This window comes from Panthera leo, chromosome B4 (assembly GCF_018350215.1).
Source record: "Panthera leo isolate Ple1 chromosome B4, P.leo_Ple1_pat1.1, whole genome shotgun sequence".
Classification (NCBI taxonomy): Eukaryota; Metazoa; Chordata; class Mammalia; order Carnivora; family Felidae; genus Panthera; species Panthera leo.
This window is the reverse complement of record NC_056685.1, coordinates 58,152,865-58,170,125: the sequence shown is the minus strand read 5'-3', so window position 1 is coordinate 58,170,125 and position 17,261 is coordinate 58,152,865. Positions and strand designations below refer to the sequence as shown.

At 36.9% G+C, this 17,261-nt stretch overlaps 1 protein-coding gene across 3 annotated transcripts in view; it reads right to left on the bottom strand.

Annotated features, from left to right (window-relative positions):
• IRAG2 (inositol 1,4,5-triphosphate receptor associated 2) overlaps positions 1-17,261 on the bottom strand; it is a 135,275-nt gene that overhangs the window by 17,574 nt on the left and 100,440 nt on the right. For all 3 annotated transcript variants that reach the window (XM_042946085.1, XM_042946083.1, XM_042946084.1), the window contains 8 exons: positions 11,178-11,224; positions 11,011-11,075; positions 10,746-10,853; positions 7,679-7,749; positions 4,738-4,795; positions 2,916-2,979; positions 2,568-2,595; positions 2,168-2,308 (listed from right to left, as the gene is read on the bottom strand). In XM_042946085.1, the coding sequence (XP_042802019.1) occupies positions 2,168-2,308; positions 2,568-2,595; positions 2,916-2,979; positions 4,738-4,795; positions 7,679-7,749; positions 10,746-10,853; positions 11,011-11,075; positions 11,178-11,224 (582 nt within the window). The remainder of the gene's footprint in view (positions 1-2,167; positions 2,309-2,567; positions 2,596-2,915; positions 2,980-4,737; positions 4,796-7,678; positions 7,750-10,745; positions 10,854-11,010; positions 11,076-11,177; positions 11,225-17,261) is intronic.

Below are 17,261 nucleotides of genomic sequence, written 5' to 3'. Positions count from 1 at the left end.
GTCCACATTTAATATCCATATCAAAAAAAGTGAAACTGGACTCTTATCTTACACTATATACAAAAGTAAACTCAAAATGGATTGAATAGGGGCACCTGAGTGGCTCAGTTGGTTAAGCATCAGACTCTTGATTTTGGCTCAGGTCACGATCTCACAGTTTGTGGGATCAAGTTCTGCATTGGGTTCTGTGCTGACAGTGTGGAGCCTGCCTGGGATTCTCTCTCTTCTTCTCTCTCTGCCTCTCCCCTGATCATGTTCATATTCATATTCTCTCTCTCTCTCTCTCCCTCCCTCTCTCAAAATAAACAAACAAACAAACAAACACTAAAAAAAATGGATTAAAGGGGCACCTGGGTGGCTCAGTAGGCTAAGCCTCCGACTTCAGCTCAGGTCATGATCTCATGGTTTGTAAGTTTGAGCCCCACATTGGGCTCTGTGCTGATGGTGTGGAGCCAGCTTAGAATTCTTTCTCTCTGCCTCTCTCTCCGCCCCTTCTGGGCTCACACTCTCTCTCTCTCTCTCAACATAAACTAAAAAAAAATGCATTAAAGATTTAAATTTAAGACCCAAAACTATGTAACTTCAGAAGAAAACATAGGGGAGAATCTTCATGACATTGGATTTGACAATGATTTCTTGGATATGACACCAAAAGCACAAGCAACAAAAGCAAAAATAGACAAATACTGCTATATCAAGTTTAAACACTTCTGTGCATCAAAGAACATAATGAACAAAATGAAAAGGAAACCTATGGAGTAGGAGAAAAAAAACCATACATCTTATTACAAAATTGTCAAAGGACTTGAATAGCCATTTTTCCAGAGATGGTATGCAAATGGCCAACAAAGAGATGTATGAAAAGATGCTCAATAATACAAACCATCAGAGGAATGCAAAGCAAAGCACAATAAGATTGCATCTTGCACCCATTAGTATGGCTACTATCGAAAAAGCAGAAAATACCATGTTGGCCCTCATGTGGAGAAATTGGAACCCTGGTGCACTATTAATAGGATTGTGAAATGGTGCGACCACTAAGCAAAACAATATGATGGTTCCTCACAAACTTAAAAATGGAACTCCTATTCCCACTTTGGGTAGATTTCTAAAAGAACTGAAAGCAGGGTGCCAAAGAGATATTTGCACACCCATGATCAGAGTAGCAATATTCACACTAGCCAAAGATGGAAGCAACTCAAATGTCTATTGATAAATGAATGGGCAAACAAAATGCAGGATACGCATATAATGGAATATTTATTCAGCCTTAAAAAGGAAGGAAATCCTGTCACAAGCTAAAACATGGATAAAGTTTGAAAACATTATACTAAGTGAAATAAGCCAGATACAAGAAGACAAACACTATATGATTTTACTCAGATGAGGTATCTGAGGTAGTCAAATTCATAGAAACAGAAAGTAAAATGGTGGTTACCAGGGGCTGAGAGGAGGGGAAAAGCGGGGTTGTTTAATGGGTACAGAGTTTCAGTATGCAAGATGGGAAAGTTCTGGAGATCTGCTTTGCAACCGTGTGACATACTTAACACTACTGAACTGTATAATTAAAATGGTTGATATGGCAATTTTGATGTTATGTTTTTTTACTACAATAAAAAAAACAGAATATGGTTTCTAAATTTTTATTTTTCTTTTTCCAAAAATAACCTTCTTAATTTTCCAACCCATCTCTATATTTATGGTTATTTCACAAAATGGAAAAATAGTAGTAGTTGTTACCTGTCTACCTACACAGGGCTTGCCCATCATCTGACAAGACTAAAATCAGTCACCATTCTTTTTTTCAGTTAATTAAATGGAAATAGACTTTTGATTCTCTTCTTTGAAGCTTAAAATTGATATTATCTCCTATTGCTCAGTTTCCTGCATGATGACTCTTCTGCCTGAAACCTATGTGAACATTTGGAGAGAAGGCAGGTGACCCACAATGATTTTAAGAGGCATTTTTTTTTATTGCTCATACTCTATTAGCAATCTTTTATTTTAGCCTGATCCTGAATTCTTACTTCCTCTAATTCACATCTGAGTCAGGCAGGGCTTGGTGCCTGGTATTGGTTTTAGTCATAAAAGTAAACTCCTATGTAATTTTGAAAACATTATTAACAATATGACCAGATGTGTAGTCCCCAAATGTTAGGGTTCTCACCTCTAACAGCTTTAAACAGTTAGTGATTTCTTTCTTCAAATTTTCTTCTGCCAAGTCTCGTGATCTTTCTTCAAGCTTTACTCTTTTCTCCAAGGTGAACCAGTCACACTTAAATCCCAAAGATAATCTGAGAAATTCAGCCTATTGTCAAAATAATGTGAAGGTGAGGGGAGAAAATTGGTTGTAGTGAAATATTTCAACTTAATACTGGATTATGCTGAGTCATTACTTTCTCCTCCCAGCAACATAATGCTGGCATACATCGGCTTTACCTGCACTTAGTCACTGCCAAGGTAACCAGACACCAAATGTATGACAGCTTGTCATAGACTGTATGAAGTGACAATAGACAAGGGAGTCAGAAACATTTTTTTTTTTAACTTAAAGGGACAAAACTCACCTCCACCTCCTTCTCATTAGCAGAAGTGCTGTAGGATAAGAAAAAAAAAAAGTGTTCAGGGGCGCCTGGGTGGCTCAGTCGGTTAAGTGGCCGACTTCGGCTCAGGTCACGATCTCACGGTCTGTGAGTTTGAGCCCCGCGTCGGGCTCTGTGCTGACAGCTCAGAGCCTGGAGCCTGTTTCAGATTCTGTGTCTCCCTCTCTCTGACCCTCCCCTGTTCATGCTCTGTCTCTCCCTGTCTCAAAAATAAATAAAATGTTAAAAAAAAAATTAAAAAAAAAAAAGTGTTCAAACGTAATTCAATAGAGAAGCAAAAAATGTGAGCATGCCATATGAAGAAGAACTTACTTGTCACTTTGTTTAAAGTTAACCGATTTCACAGTGGTTACAGGGAGAGAGGAAACAGCAGCAACTATTAAAAGACAATAAAATATTATTGGGTTATAAAGGCTTAGTGGAAGACACAATCAAACGTCCCCTCTCCACTACAGGCATTTCATTGACGTATAGCTGAAATAACAGCCAGCAAATAATGCAGTTTCTTAAATATAAGATAATGTTATGTTATGCTATTGGGATCACAATGACATTAAAACCATTGGCTCACACATCATCGTGTGAATAGTCTGAAACCTGAAGAGGTCTCAGAGTCCAATTGCTCTCTTTGCATTTGAACGTTTGACTCAATCCCATGGCTAAATGCACACCTTCCTCTGGCACCTTGGTCCTTCTTCAGATCAAGGCTTTAACAGCAGCAGGAGTAGTCATTGAAGTAATAGTAGTGGTATAATAGCATAATAATAATAATAATAATAAACAGCAACAATAAACATGATATCAACCATCTGTCACAAGTTTACTATGTGCCAGTCCCAAAACAACGCTCTTTACATATAATGATACTCTTCATGACTTTGCAAAAAGGATATATTAGTTATGAAGAGTATTAGAGATGGAAAAAACCTGGTTTAAGTTCCAGCTTTGACCTTTATAGCTCTGTGACCTGGAACAAGTCACAACTTCATCAAACGTGTATAAAGTAAGGATGATATTATTTTACTTTTTTTTTTTTTTTTTTTTTTTTTTTTAGTAGACTCTAGGCATGCCCAGTACAAAGCCCAACACAAGGCTTGAACTCATGACCCTGAGATCAAGACCTAAGCTGAGATCAACAGCCAGATGCTTGGGGTGCCTGGGTGGCTCAGTTGGTTAAGTGTCTGACTTTGACTCAGGTCATGATCTCACAGTTCATGGGTTCAAGCCCTGTGTTGGGCTCTGTGCTGATAGCTCAGAGCCGGGGGCCTGTTTCAGATTCTGTGTCTCCCTCTTTCTGCCCCTCTGCTGCTTGCTTTCTCTCTCACTCTCTCTGTCTAATGAATGAATGAATGAATGAATAAAACGTTGAAAAAAAACTTTAAAAAAAGTCAGAAGATTAACCAACTGAGCCACCCAGGTGCCCTTATTTTTCTATAGCAGCTTTTATGAGAACTTTGCCAAGCGTTTTCCACCTGTTTTATACCTAACTTATTCAATCCTCGGAGCAAACCTGTGCTAGGTACTGTACCATCCAAAGTCTACAGGCTAGGAAACTGAATTGCAATTTATCTATCTAATACAAGTGAATATTTGGGGGAACTAAATAAAACTCTGCACATGAATTCTCAATAAAGATTAATTTTTTTCTCATCATTTCCATTTTACAGATGAGGAAATTGACACTCAGGTTAAATATTCTTCCAAATCTGCTAGTCAGAGAATGACCCAGTGTAGAGTCTGCTTGACTTCAAAGCTTCAAATCTATCCTAATGGAGGTGAAAGGGGGAGCAAAGCATATTAGCACTTATTTTTAAATACTTAGTCTCATTCACTGTTGGATGGGATAATAAAAAAAATCTCAAAGTGGAGCTTAGAATTTACTACCAACACTGGCATGGTTCTTTGTTCACAATAGTGTAGAAGCTATTACAAGTCCTCTGGAGCTTAATAGTTAATGTAACATAAATGTGGCTTTACAAAAATGATACAAAATGAAGCAAGAGTCAGTTTTATTGGCTGATTTTATCTAGAGATGCAGAATTATAGGCACATCTTTACTCAGAAAGATTTCACCCATAAAAATATAAGCAAGGAACAAAAGTTCACATGGGGTTTGGGAGAGAACATTCCTTACCTCCTGCGGCACATTCTTTTCTATGCTCATCTATTGTTTTTGGTTCCTCTTTAGCTTCCTAAAATCATAAAGAGATTTTATTGCTGTACATAGAGTGGAAATCCTTCATAACCAATCATTTCCCAACTTCCTGTCCTCTCCTAACCCTACTCTATCAAAAACACTGTGATATTCAAAGAACTGAACTAGGGGTTAAGAATAAAACAGGACTAGCTCTAAGGGGTTTTCCAATGTAGTTGAGGTACACAAGACAGAAATAGATGAATAGTGATACAAATTACCACAAGGCAACCACTAGGTTTGATTGTCAAATAAATGAGAAGCGAATAAATAAGTGCTCTACAAAGATAGGGAGACACCATGGCTTCAGAAGCATGGCAAGTCTCTGCAGATGAGAAACATGCTGGAGCTTGATGGAGAGGTAGGACTGGATGCATGAAGAGGTGGGGGTGATCTAGGACTATCACATGTAGCTTTCTAGATAGGCTGTTGGGGAACTGGTGGCAAAAATAGCAACTAGGATTGTGTTATGTTAGGCTTTTACTCCGTATAAATACATTTTAAGGTCACTGGCCAGCTATCCTACAAACATATCTATACAACAAGAATTACCCTAATTAGAGGGTTGTACTATACTGCCTGGGAAAATCTAATGGGAAAGCAATAGGTATAAAATCATTTTTATGGTGACAATTATTCAACATTCTCAGAAATTTTCCATAAAAAGCAAGTCTATGACAAATTTCCTTGGTAGAGCCATTGATACCATGTCATGTAATTTTTAGATAATTGAAGCTAGGACTTTGATAAAATGTAACAAATGCAGTAATAAAGGTAAACCTCTGGGTCATTCTTATCAACATTTAAATATTCTTAAGTTTTCTGAATCCTCCCTCAACACCCTAATCTCTTCCATCTGTGGCATCTTCTTTCTCTCCTCTCCCTTATGGCCATGCTTCTTCTGGGAAGAATTGTCCATAGTTGCAATTTCCAGTTTTTCAACTCCCATCTGTCCCTCCACCCAATACTCCAAGAAAACTGCCCCTTCCAGTTATCAGTGAACTCTCTATTGCCAAATTCAATGGAAATTTTTCAGTCTTTATCTTACTTGACCTCTTTGTGGCATCTAAAATGATCTACAATCCCCTCCTCCTTGAAGATTTTTCGTTCCTTGGTTTTCATCTCCTGATGTCCTCCCATTGCTGCAGTAGCTCCTTCTGAGTTTCTTCTGTCATTGCCTTCTTTTCTTAGATAATGGAATCATCAAGAGTCCATTATTCTCTGTGTGCTCTTCCCGCCTGCTCTTTCCAAGTCTCCTTGAAAAATCTCACCCACATATTTTTTTTTTTAGCTGGTAACTCACAAATGTGTGTCTACCCCTAAAAGTCCTAGGAATGAACTTATGAATATAGATATACAGCTGTATATGTAATCTTTCAGAGTATTGATGTCTCCCATCAACCTGAAACTTGACTTGAACCAATCTTATTTTCCCCCCTAAAGTTTACCTTTCTTACTGCCTCCCTCTTCTCATGAAATCCTATTCATTCTGTTGGATAAGCCACAATCCTGAGTATCTACATTTTCCCATGCACCCCCCACACCTACCCTGGTTATCAATCACCGTGTCCTATAAACTCTGTCCCTTAAATCTCTCCCAAATTAGTCTTTTATCCATCCACACCAAATTCATACTATCCTCATCTCTTGCCTGAATTATCAATGGCATCCTAACCAGCACCTCATCTCCATGACTACATTTTCTAATTCTAACCCATATTTTTAAGTTTATTTCTATCTTGTCTTGAAATGAGAAAAAATCTTTTTCTCAGAAGACTACCATGAAAAATTAGAGGACTCAAATATTCCTCTATTATTTTATAAGGGGCAACCACTTTTGGCATGTTTGCTAGCCAACACTACACTCTATATACACTTCACACCACAAAGGATGATTTCAAATCACATATCCCATCATTCCACTCCCTTCAGACTAGAATACTATAAAGTTTTTGCCCACCCTATTGCCTCAAATGTATTTATGCCACAACCATCTCTCAGCTTGAGTTAGCTTTTGTAAGTCTCTGTTTCTTAAAACCAAATGGGCCTAACTAAAACAATGTTTATATACTGATGAGAAAACAATGCGCACACACACACACACACACACACACACACACACACACATATAACATATACGTACATACCTGTATACATACAATACAGAGGGGGACTAATACATAAATAAGACCCTTGAGGAAACATGGAATTGGATCAATAGTCTACAAGTTACTCTCCAATAATTATAAATTCATACCAGTGGCAATGAACTTTCTCTTTAAGGAAAAGAACTTTTTCTGTAAACATTTAAATAATGTTGTATAGCAGTTTTCCAGGTTCCTGGATAGCATTCAATACCATTCACAAAGTACCTCCTCCATGACACTGTCTGGCCTCCTAACCCAAGCATTTTTCTTTTACATCACTAACCACACTGCGTAATTGTATATTACTGAGTAACTGTATGTTTCTTCCCTTAATTAGAACATGTTCTCTTAATTAGAACAGATCTTTAAGGTAAATATTACTGTTTTATTTAACCTTACTTATTAATACATTTGTTTACTTAAAAGTCCTCTATTGATAGATGTTTAACATGTTTCCAGTAGACCTTTGATGAATAAGTGAGTGAATGAATGAAAAAACAATGTGGAGTAAGGAAGTCCTAGCTCTAACTCTATTGTGTGACCTTGGACAAGTCACAGGGACTCTTGGGCACCAACTTCTTAATCAATAAAACATTGATGTGATTAAATTCTATTAACTTAATATTTTGAAAGGATAAAATGTGCTTTTAAGAATATTTTACAAATTTAAAGGGACAGTTCTACCATCGTACTATATCATTACTTTTATTGCCAACACGCGTGTCTTTCCTTACCAGATTTAATGTGGTTTTGTCCTCACTCACAGAGCCTTGGGGTGCAGTATTGTCATGAGCTGGACTTTTGCCTGTGAGAGAGAGGGAACACACTGAACAGTTGCCTGAGCAGTAACAAGTGAAAGAGGAAGAAATAGTGAGGGTGGCAATTGTGAGCAGACTAGTTAAGTGGCAAAAATCTTAACATGTGAGACAAATTATATACTATAAAACTTTAAACGTGTCCATTGATTCAAAATCAGGTCTAGAGCAGCTAAGGTTCCCAAGAAAGCTAGCCCTATAAGATTTCTTAATAGAAATTAATATCTGTATGAATGGCCTTCAAGTAAGTTTTTAAAATCTTTTTTAAGGCTGCTGCTTTTTTTTTTTTTTTAATCAAACACATTACTAGTATACTTATAGAAACTGGATGAAGGAAGGTTGAACAACCAGTAACTTAGTAGCTTTCTAATAGCTTGACAAACCGGTGTTTAAAAATTGCATATGTAATACTGATAACCAAGTATGATATTCTTCCAAAACGTGGTATCTTTCTAAAAAAGAAAATCATCAAACTAAGGAATGAAGGCACTATAAATGTATGCCATTTCTTTTTGTAATTTCCTTTATTTTTGTGTACTTTATTCGTACTGAAATGTACTTGATAATGATTTTCCTCTTTATATGATCCATTGTCTTGAATTTAGTTCAGTGCAGGCACAAAGGTCAGCAGCTATAAATAGGTTGTGTTTCTTTTTTAAAAAAGGAATAAAGTATGTATTATATTTTTAAATTTTACATGGAAATAAGAACAAAATGAAAAATCTTTTTCCAATGAAATTTCAAGTTTTTGTTAACTTTTACTTTATTTTTTGTTTTTATTACTTTTTAAATATATATATATATATATATATATATATATATATATATATATATATATATATATATATATATATATATGCATGTATGTGTGTGTGTGTGTGTGTGTATCTCCAAGTTAGCATATAGTGTAATAATGATTTCAGGAGTAGAATCCAGTGATTCATCCCCTATATATAACACCCAGCGCTCATCTCTATTTTATTTTGGAGAGAGAGAGTACGACCAAGGAGTGACAGAGAGAGAGGGGGACAGAAGATCTGAAACAGGTTATGTCCTGAGAGCAGCAAGTCCAATGCAGGGCTCAATCTCATGAACCACAAGGTCATGACCTGAGCCAAAGTCAGAGTCTCAATGGACTGAGCCACCCAGGTGCCCGATGTTTTCATTAACTTTTAAGACAGAGAATAGATTCATATGGTCCATAAATTTAAAAGTGTAAACTGTTATGGTGAAAATTATCCCTCCCATCCATGCCTGCCAGAAACCTACTTTCTATCTGCATAGACAATATTATTTTTTTCTAGCCTTTCAGAGATATTTTATGTATACATAAAAACTTCTTGTCCTTTTTCACCACAAAATTTTACACACAATATATAATGTTTTATATTTGTTTTTTTTAAAGAGACAATAGTTATTTGATATCCTTCTAAGGAAGTTTCCTTATATATGTTTATGGATTCATATTAGTATTCCATTACATCGAGATGCCAATATATATTAACTAGGCTTCTTTTGATAGTTAACTTGTTTCCAATATTTTGTTATTATAGACAATGCTGCAGTAAAGAAACTTCTACAAGTTATGTGTGTGCTTAGAGCTATAGGATAAATTCCCAGAAACCAAATTGTCTTATCACAGTATATGTACATTTAACATATTGGTAGATATCAGCAAATTCCCTTCTATATTAATTATAATAATTTGCATTCCCTATAGAAATGCATGAGATTTCCAGTTTTCCCCATAGTCTAACCAACAGAGTGGAATAAATTTTTTGCATTTTTGTCTCCATGACTAGTGAAAAATGGTACCCTGATGTAGTTCTAATTAAAATTTCTCTTATTCAGGGGGGTGCCTGGGTGGCTCAGCCAGTTGGGCGTCCAGCTTTGGCTCAGGTCATGATCTTATGGTTCTGGGTTCAAGCCCCGTGTTGGGCTCTGTACTGACAGCACAGAGCATGGAGCCTGCTTCGGATTCTATGTCTCCATCTCTCTCTGTCCCTCCCCTGCTCACACTCTGTCTCGCTCTCTCTCAAAAATAAACACTAAAAAAATGTTTTTAAATAAAAAAATAAAGAGGTGCCTGGGTGGCTCAGTCAGTTTAAACGTCCGACTTCAGCTGAGGGCACGATCTCGCGGTTCGTGAGTTCAAGCCCCGCATTGGGCTCTGCGCTGACAGCTCAGAGCCTGGACCCTGCTTCGGATTCTGTGTCTCCCTCTCTCTCTCTACCCCTCCCCCGCTCACGCTCTGTCTCTGTCTCTCTCTCAAAAATAAATAAACATTTAAAAAAATTAAAAAATAAATAAATAAAATTAAAAAATAAAAATAAATTTCTCTTATTCGGTCTGAAGTAGAATATGAAGATATTCTTCAGTTTAAGTAAGGAATAGATTCCATTTCTACAATTTACAACTCCTTTAGTTTAGCATCTATATCTGAACTGTCCAGTTCACACAATAGAATGAATTTTCCTTGACTGATGTGTTTGGGGTGAACGGGAGCCTATGGACTTCCGTGAATGTTAACTGCAGTGATGGTTTAGTGGGAATGCTTGAGAATCACTACTTTGTTTTCAGACTCAAAAAAGGATCCAACATAGTATATAGTTAATTCTTTTGCCCCCTGAGTGAACCATCACAAACTGGCCTCTCCTTTTAACCAAATAGATTCTAATGGGGATTCTGAGAATTTCCTAAGCAGATGAGTCTATATCTGTGCCACAGTTGAGACCCAGTTGTATCCAGTCAATCTTTGCCATTAGGAAATATTTAAGCCCTATTAAAATATATTGTAAGTTTTGCTCTATCTACAGAATTGGGGGAAAAAATGGTACCTCTTGGACTTCTTCTCCCCAGAGTATAACCTCATTTTTTTAAATAAAATATTACTGAACTATGAGGATAGTTAGTCTAGTGGCTTACAGGTTTGCTTACTGTTTTAGAATGGAAACTATATTTGAATATTTCAACTCCAATAGCTTACCTGTGATCTTTATCATAGAAGAAGCTGATCCTGTATCCTCCTCTTTCTCACAGAGTGACTTACGGACAAGGTCACCAGAAGCCATATTCAAAATTTCTGACCCAGAATCTATCAACAGGAAGAAACTAACAGCATGAACACTATGCAAAAAGAAATTATTTGCCTATGTTCTTTTCATTTGCACTCACCTCAGCAGGTCACAGAAATCAAGCTTCTAGTTATAAAACTAACACTCTATTTTTATATCTTTTCCAAGTTCACTCACCACTTGAAGTCACAGTACTCTCTGTGGATGAAGTGTGTCCAGGAGATGATAGTGTGGAATATTCCCTGTCAAATGAGTAGAGAAGACATTTTGGAGTGTCAGGTCCAAAGATTTCCTTAAAAATTAACAAAATATGCATTCTAATTCACATATACAAACAGGCAAACCTGGACTGTGGCAGGCTCTCAGGATACAAGCATTCAACACCATTCTCCTAAAGACAAAAAAAAGGAGGAAAAACAAGTTTAACAATTTGACATTTTCCATTCTAGAGAGGTTGTTTTAAGCAAACATTTTCATAGAGTTTTAAACGAACCCGTATTTACTTTGCTCTTTTTGAGAGGATATGGGAATGGGATGGTATAGTGCAGGCTGATATACATACTTCCTCAAAGTTGTACTTGCAAAGAAAAAATCCAATTTTAAATATACTTACAAGTTCAATATTTAAAGAATACCTGATAAATTCTCGGGCAAAACAAATTCTAAACTTAAAGGGCAGATAGAGTTTATTTCATGAACTTAAGTTGTCTTTAAACAGAACATTCTATGTGGGCATAATAAAATATTTCTATTTATGGAAATGTTATTCAACCTAAAACTTTTGACCTGGTGATTTAAAAATGGTTTTCTATTTTCTAGCTAGACAAATCATACATTTTAAACTTAATCCCATTCTCAAAGATCTGAGGGATTACATCGACGTCACCACCTACTACTCGGCGCTCAAAAAGAGCTTAACAAAACTGTAGTCCCAGCCTGTCAGGGCAGATGCTTGAAAGTCTTATTTGAACTTCTTAATCTTGATCAGGATTTCCTAATTTGGGGGGAACTTGAGGACATTAGGGTTGATTAGTTCACATGCTCTCAAATAATGCAGTAGGAACATGGGTTACTCTTTAATAATACGTTTTTCTGATAAGTATATTTTCATTATTATTTGGTTTATGTGGGAAATAAAATATTGAAAACTGAAACCATTCGAAAATACCAAAAACCTGCACAGACCATGCAAAGGTGAAGACACTTACATATTCTATAATCAAACAGAGAACTTATTAACAGCCACAACCCAACAGGTTTCACTGGAGGGATATTGTATATCACACCCAGTATTTAGAGTCTACCCCAGATAATATGGACTATAGTCACAGAAAGGTAAGGATTTAGTAAGAGTTTGCTGAATATGTAGTTATGCAATGCAATCACAGCATCCAAAATTTACAGAAGCCCTTTTCATATATCGTCTCCTTTAATTCATCTAACAACCTTATGAAGTGGGTTTTAGCAAGAAAGTATTTACTTATTTCAGGCAAAGAAAGTAAATCCAGTGAATCAAGTAATTTCCCAGCAGTATTCAGAATAGTAATGTAAGCTTCCAAATCCAGTTCGGATGAAATACAGTGTCCTCTCTACTGTAAACAGAACTGTCTCTGAGATACCCTAACCCAGGCTGTTGGTGAGGTACAGACTTGCCAATTATTGTTTTAAACAGGTAGATGATTTAAACAGAAATGTTTACAATGTTCACCTAAAATGTTTAGAAATATCCACAAACTTGCAAAGCAAGAATTTATACCTAATCCTCTTATATATCAATGTTGAACAATCTTCCCTATTTCATTTTGTCTCTGCTTTAAATGCCTTTGGGTCAGATCATGCGTGCCTGAAGCCTCTCATGACATCACCTTGATACAATTCAACAACCTTCATCAAAGGCCCACTTTGTCCCAGGAACAGTGACAGAGGCCGGAGGCACACTAAACTACAGTTCTTGTCTCACAGGAGTTTGTAGGCCAGTCAGGAAGACAAATGCCTAAACCAAACCATAAATTATAGGCAGCATTGCACCGAGGAAAGTAATATGCACAAAATAGACTGGGGTCATATTTGAATTACATTTTTTTAAATGTCTTTATTTTTGAGAGAGAGAGAGAGAGAGAGAGAGAGAGAGAGAATGAGAATGAGAACGTGTGCAAGGGAGGGGCAGAGAGACAGGGAGAGGAGAGAGAATCCCAGGTAGGCTCTGCAGTGTCAGTGCAGAGCCCAATATGAGGCATAATCTCACCAACAAAACTGTGAGGTCATGACATGAGCTGAAATCAAGAGTCAGGCACTTAACTGACTGAGCCACCCAGGTGCCCTGAATTACATTTTGAAGAGAAATTGTACCTTATACCCTACAGGTAAATGATGATATCCCCATCTTTAAAATAGTTAATAGATTGTATTAGCAATTATTACATGCTTATTTAACTATATTCCAATATACAGGTAAGAAATAAAGCTATAAAAATAGTAAAATATTAAATATCCTTCAGTTTTATTGAATATCATACTTCATAAAAGTCAACAAGGATTCATTCCTTGATAATTTAAAAATCAGACCCCCTTAAAATCCTATAACGTATAAAAATTTGATTATATATGTCTTGAAACACTTGCTGCTGTGCTATAATACATATGTAATAATAATAATAATAATAATAATAAATTATATTGAACTAACTAAAAAGTTAATTTTTTCAGAAAAAGACTTCTTATACCTAGTAGGGTTGTGGATACATGTATCTGAATTTAAGGGGTATGAAATTTTACCTTATACTTAAGTATTTTATACTTAATTAAGCTGGCTTTCAATATGAGAAAACAGGAAACACATCTTTTTTATAAACTTTAAAAAATGTCTATTATTTAAACTCAAAATAATAAATACAGCAAAATACGGTTTACCTCCATTACAAATGAGTCTCATTTGCTGTAATGCTCTGTGTAAGCCCTTCTTCTGTTTTAATACCTTATATGTGAAACATTTTAGAGAGAAGCTTTTTGATAAACGTAAAATATTTATGGATTAAATAATAATTCTGTAATTTTGGAGAAATGTCACATTTAGCAGCCACACAGTACTACATCATTGTTCAGGAGCAGTTGCAAGGTAAGCGATTGGATATTATTTCCAATTCATTAGTCTTTCTATATCTCACTGATCGGAAAAATCCCAATAGACAACAAACATATCTCAAGCCTAGATTTTCATAAATTGGTCCAAGCATTTTTCCCTTCTTACAGAATAACTAGAAAAATGATTTTTTTTTCAAATTTAGATTTCTAGTTAATGAAACTGGCAATATAAGTCCTCAGGGTGTCTGTGCATATTGAGTGGGGATGACAGACAACTCAGCAAAAATTTTCTACAATTGTGCTTTTTTCCCCCAGCTTCAAGTCACCACTATTCAAACCAGCATCCTGGACCCACAGGAAAGCCTAACCTCCACAAAACAGCTATAAATACTTGGCAGATCATGAAAAAGATAAATTTCTGGATATATTTTAAAACCAAGACAAGTTAAGAAACTGACTAAAAGCAAGAAAAAGAAAGTTCAGATGACAGACTTACTTACATGTAGAAAACTGGCTCAAGTCAATGAGTCTAACACATGTCGACAGCATAGAGCAGGAAGAATGTTCTTCCTGTGCAAGTCATTCAAATAGCAACCTGCATAACATTTACATGAAAATCCGTGGCCAGCCCATTTGCTTTTGACAGCAAGCGTCTAATGGAGGGTGGGGTAGCCAGGTACTCATGGAACAAAGTGAGACATATTCTCCCATGGGCTGGGTCAGCAAATGCAGGCCACGCACACAGGCATGCACACACACACACACACACACACACACACACACACACACACACACCAGGATTATCTCAATATTTAGATAGAAAAATATGAAGAATAAGATATTATTATTATTATTAATATTTAGGTTATTAGTAAGAGTAATTAATAGGCCTAGATCATCTCCCAGGATTACTTTATTTTTGCTCTTTTAGATAAAATGTTTCTTTAGCTATAGATTTTATGACCAGAGACCCTTCCATTTGTGTTACCAATGTAATTTTTACTATTAGATCTATTTTAGATGATCAGTACTACTCCAATAAATTCATACGGTTTTCTGAGGAAAAAACCTGAAAAGAGTCTATATATAGGCTTATTTCATTCTAACTTAAAAAAAAAAGTCCTTGACTCAGTGTTGGTTTCAATGTTGTGGAAAGAGAATGTAAAATCGAATACCAAAAGATCACAACTACTATAACCTAAACAAAACTAAATTTCCTCACAAGCTTTTTTTTTTTTTTTTTTGTACCTAAAAGGACACCACACCCTCAGATCTACAGGACACACCTACCAATCTGAGGTTCATTTATAGTACAGTTATCAGTCAACTTCTATATGTTCCAATTTTGCAACTGGCAATGTTATTTATTCTCCAAGGTTATGACAGACAATGACCAGAAAATCTTCTGAGATATTTCAAAATTGACTCTGTCCTTTGTCTCATAAATCATCTCCTCCTAGTGATAGTATATCTTAGACAAAAACATGTAATAACATGGAGGAGACCTCAAAGACCTATTTTTTTAACAGCCAAATTAAAAACAGAGAACTTCATCTTCATATCCTCTGATTGTGACAAGGTATTGTTTTTGTTTTTTTTTCATTGACCTATGGTTGACATACAATGTTTTATTAGTTTCGGGTAGACAACATAGTGGTTTGACAATTCTACACATTACATAATGTTCATGAGAAGGGATCTTTTGAGCTTCACACTGCTGATAATTCTGATTCTGGGTGACAGCTATAGCTGCTTTCTGAGTGTTCACTAGGAAACAGGTACTTTGCATACATCATAAAGTGTCTTGGTGGGGTCAGATCTGAGACTGAAGTAGGTAAAGAGGAGAATCCATTTCTTTCTTTCTTTTTTTTTTTTAATGTTTATTTATTTTTGAGACAGAGCATGAGCAGGGAAGGGGCAGAGAGAGAAGGAGACACGGAATCTGAAGCAGGCTCCAGGCTCCGAGCTGTCAGCCCAGAGCCCAACGCAGGGCTCAAACTCACGAAGAACTGTGAGATCATGACCCGAGCCGAAGTCAGACGCTTAACCGACTGAGCCACCAAGGTGCCCCGAGGAAAATCCGTTTCATTGTCATGGAATCTTCATGAAGCTCCTTAATTCTCTGAGTGTGTGGGGACACACATAGGTACCTAGGCACATGCCCAGTTTGGCTCTTCGGTTGCTGGTCAGACTCCGTGGTGGGAGCATGTGATTAAGAAAAAGAAGACAGACTACAAGGAGAGACAACTGGGCCCTGGAGAGAAACTGCCAAGAGTGAGGAAGAGTTGAGGAAGTCGGGCTAAACAGACCACTGGGGCCCCCCCACTGACGGGAGCCACAGTACTGGAGTCAGTGGGAGACGGCTCCTGGCCACTGTGCCTCCCAGCCCACTGGCTTATCTCTGTATGCACCTTGACACAGAGAGGGTCATTTTAACAATCCCATCACAAGTAGTCCACCCCCCAACACTGTAGAAGGACCTTGCGCTGAAGTACTGAGACAAGAAAGGAGAATCCTCTCTGCTGGCCAGGGAGTAAAGATCACTAAGGTGATCAGGCACAGAGCTCCAAAGAGTTAAGCATGGAGGGCGTGTGGGGATTATGGGTCACAAACAAAAGGCCTGCGGAGATGTGAGTGCTGAAACCAGCTTCCTTTCCCCTAAGCCTCTCAGGAATTGAAGCATCCTGCCCTGGGACTCACTAGTTGGTCAGGCCTGAAGGACATTAGGAGATATTGGTATACACCCCTAGAGGCTCTTGGAAATGTTGAGACAGGACACCATGGAGAAGAAAGGCCTTCCTATTCATCAGCGAGTGGGGAAACAGAATTAAGGTTTGTCTTTTCTTTAAATATAACTGATTTGGTTTGTTCCCATGGACTGGTTAGGCCAGAACATAGCCATTGCTTTATGCATATGCGTACATGTAATGCATGTATGTGTGTATTTGAATCCTCCAAAGAACCCTGAAAACTAGTATCTCTGTTTCACGGGGTGGGAGGGTAGGAGGGTGTCAAGAAAATTCAGAGAGGTTAAGCCGCTTGTCCAAGTTTACACAGCGAACAAGTAATAGAGCCAGTCTTAAATCCAGGCCTGCTTGATTCCAAAGCCTATGTGATGTGGCTATAATTCTAAATCATTACCAGAAAAATTTTAAATAAATACAAAAGTAACAGAATAGAATAAGTAAAATTTGTGTACCCGTTCTGCAGATTCAGCTATTACTAACCTGTGGCCACTCTGTTTTGTTACCCACTAAACCCACCCCTGCATTGTTTTGATGCAAATCCCAGATATCATAAATATTTTAGTCTGAATCTCTAAAAGGCGAGGTTTAGAAATAATTTAT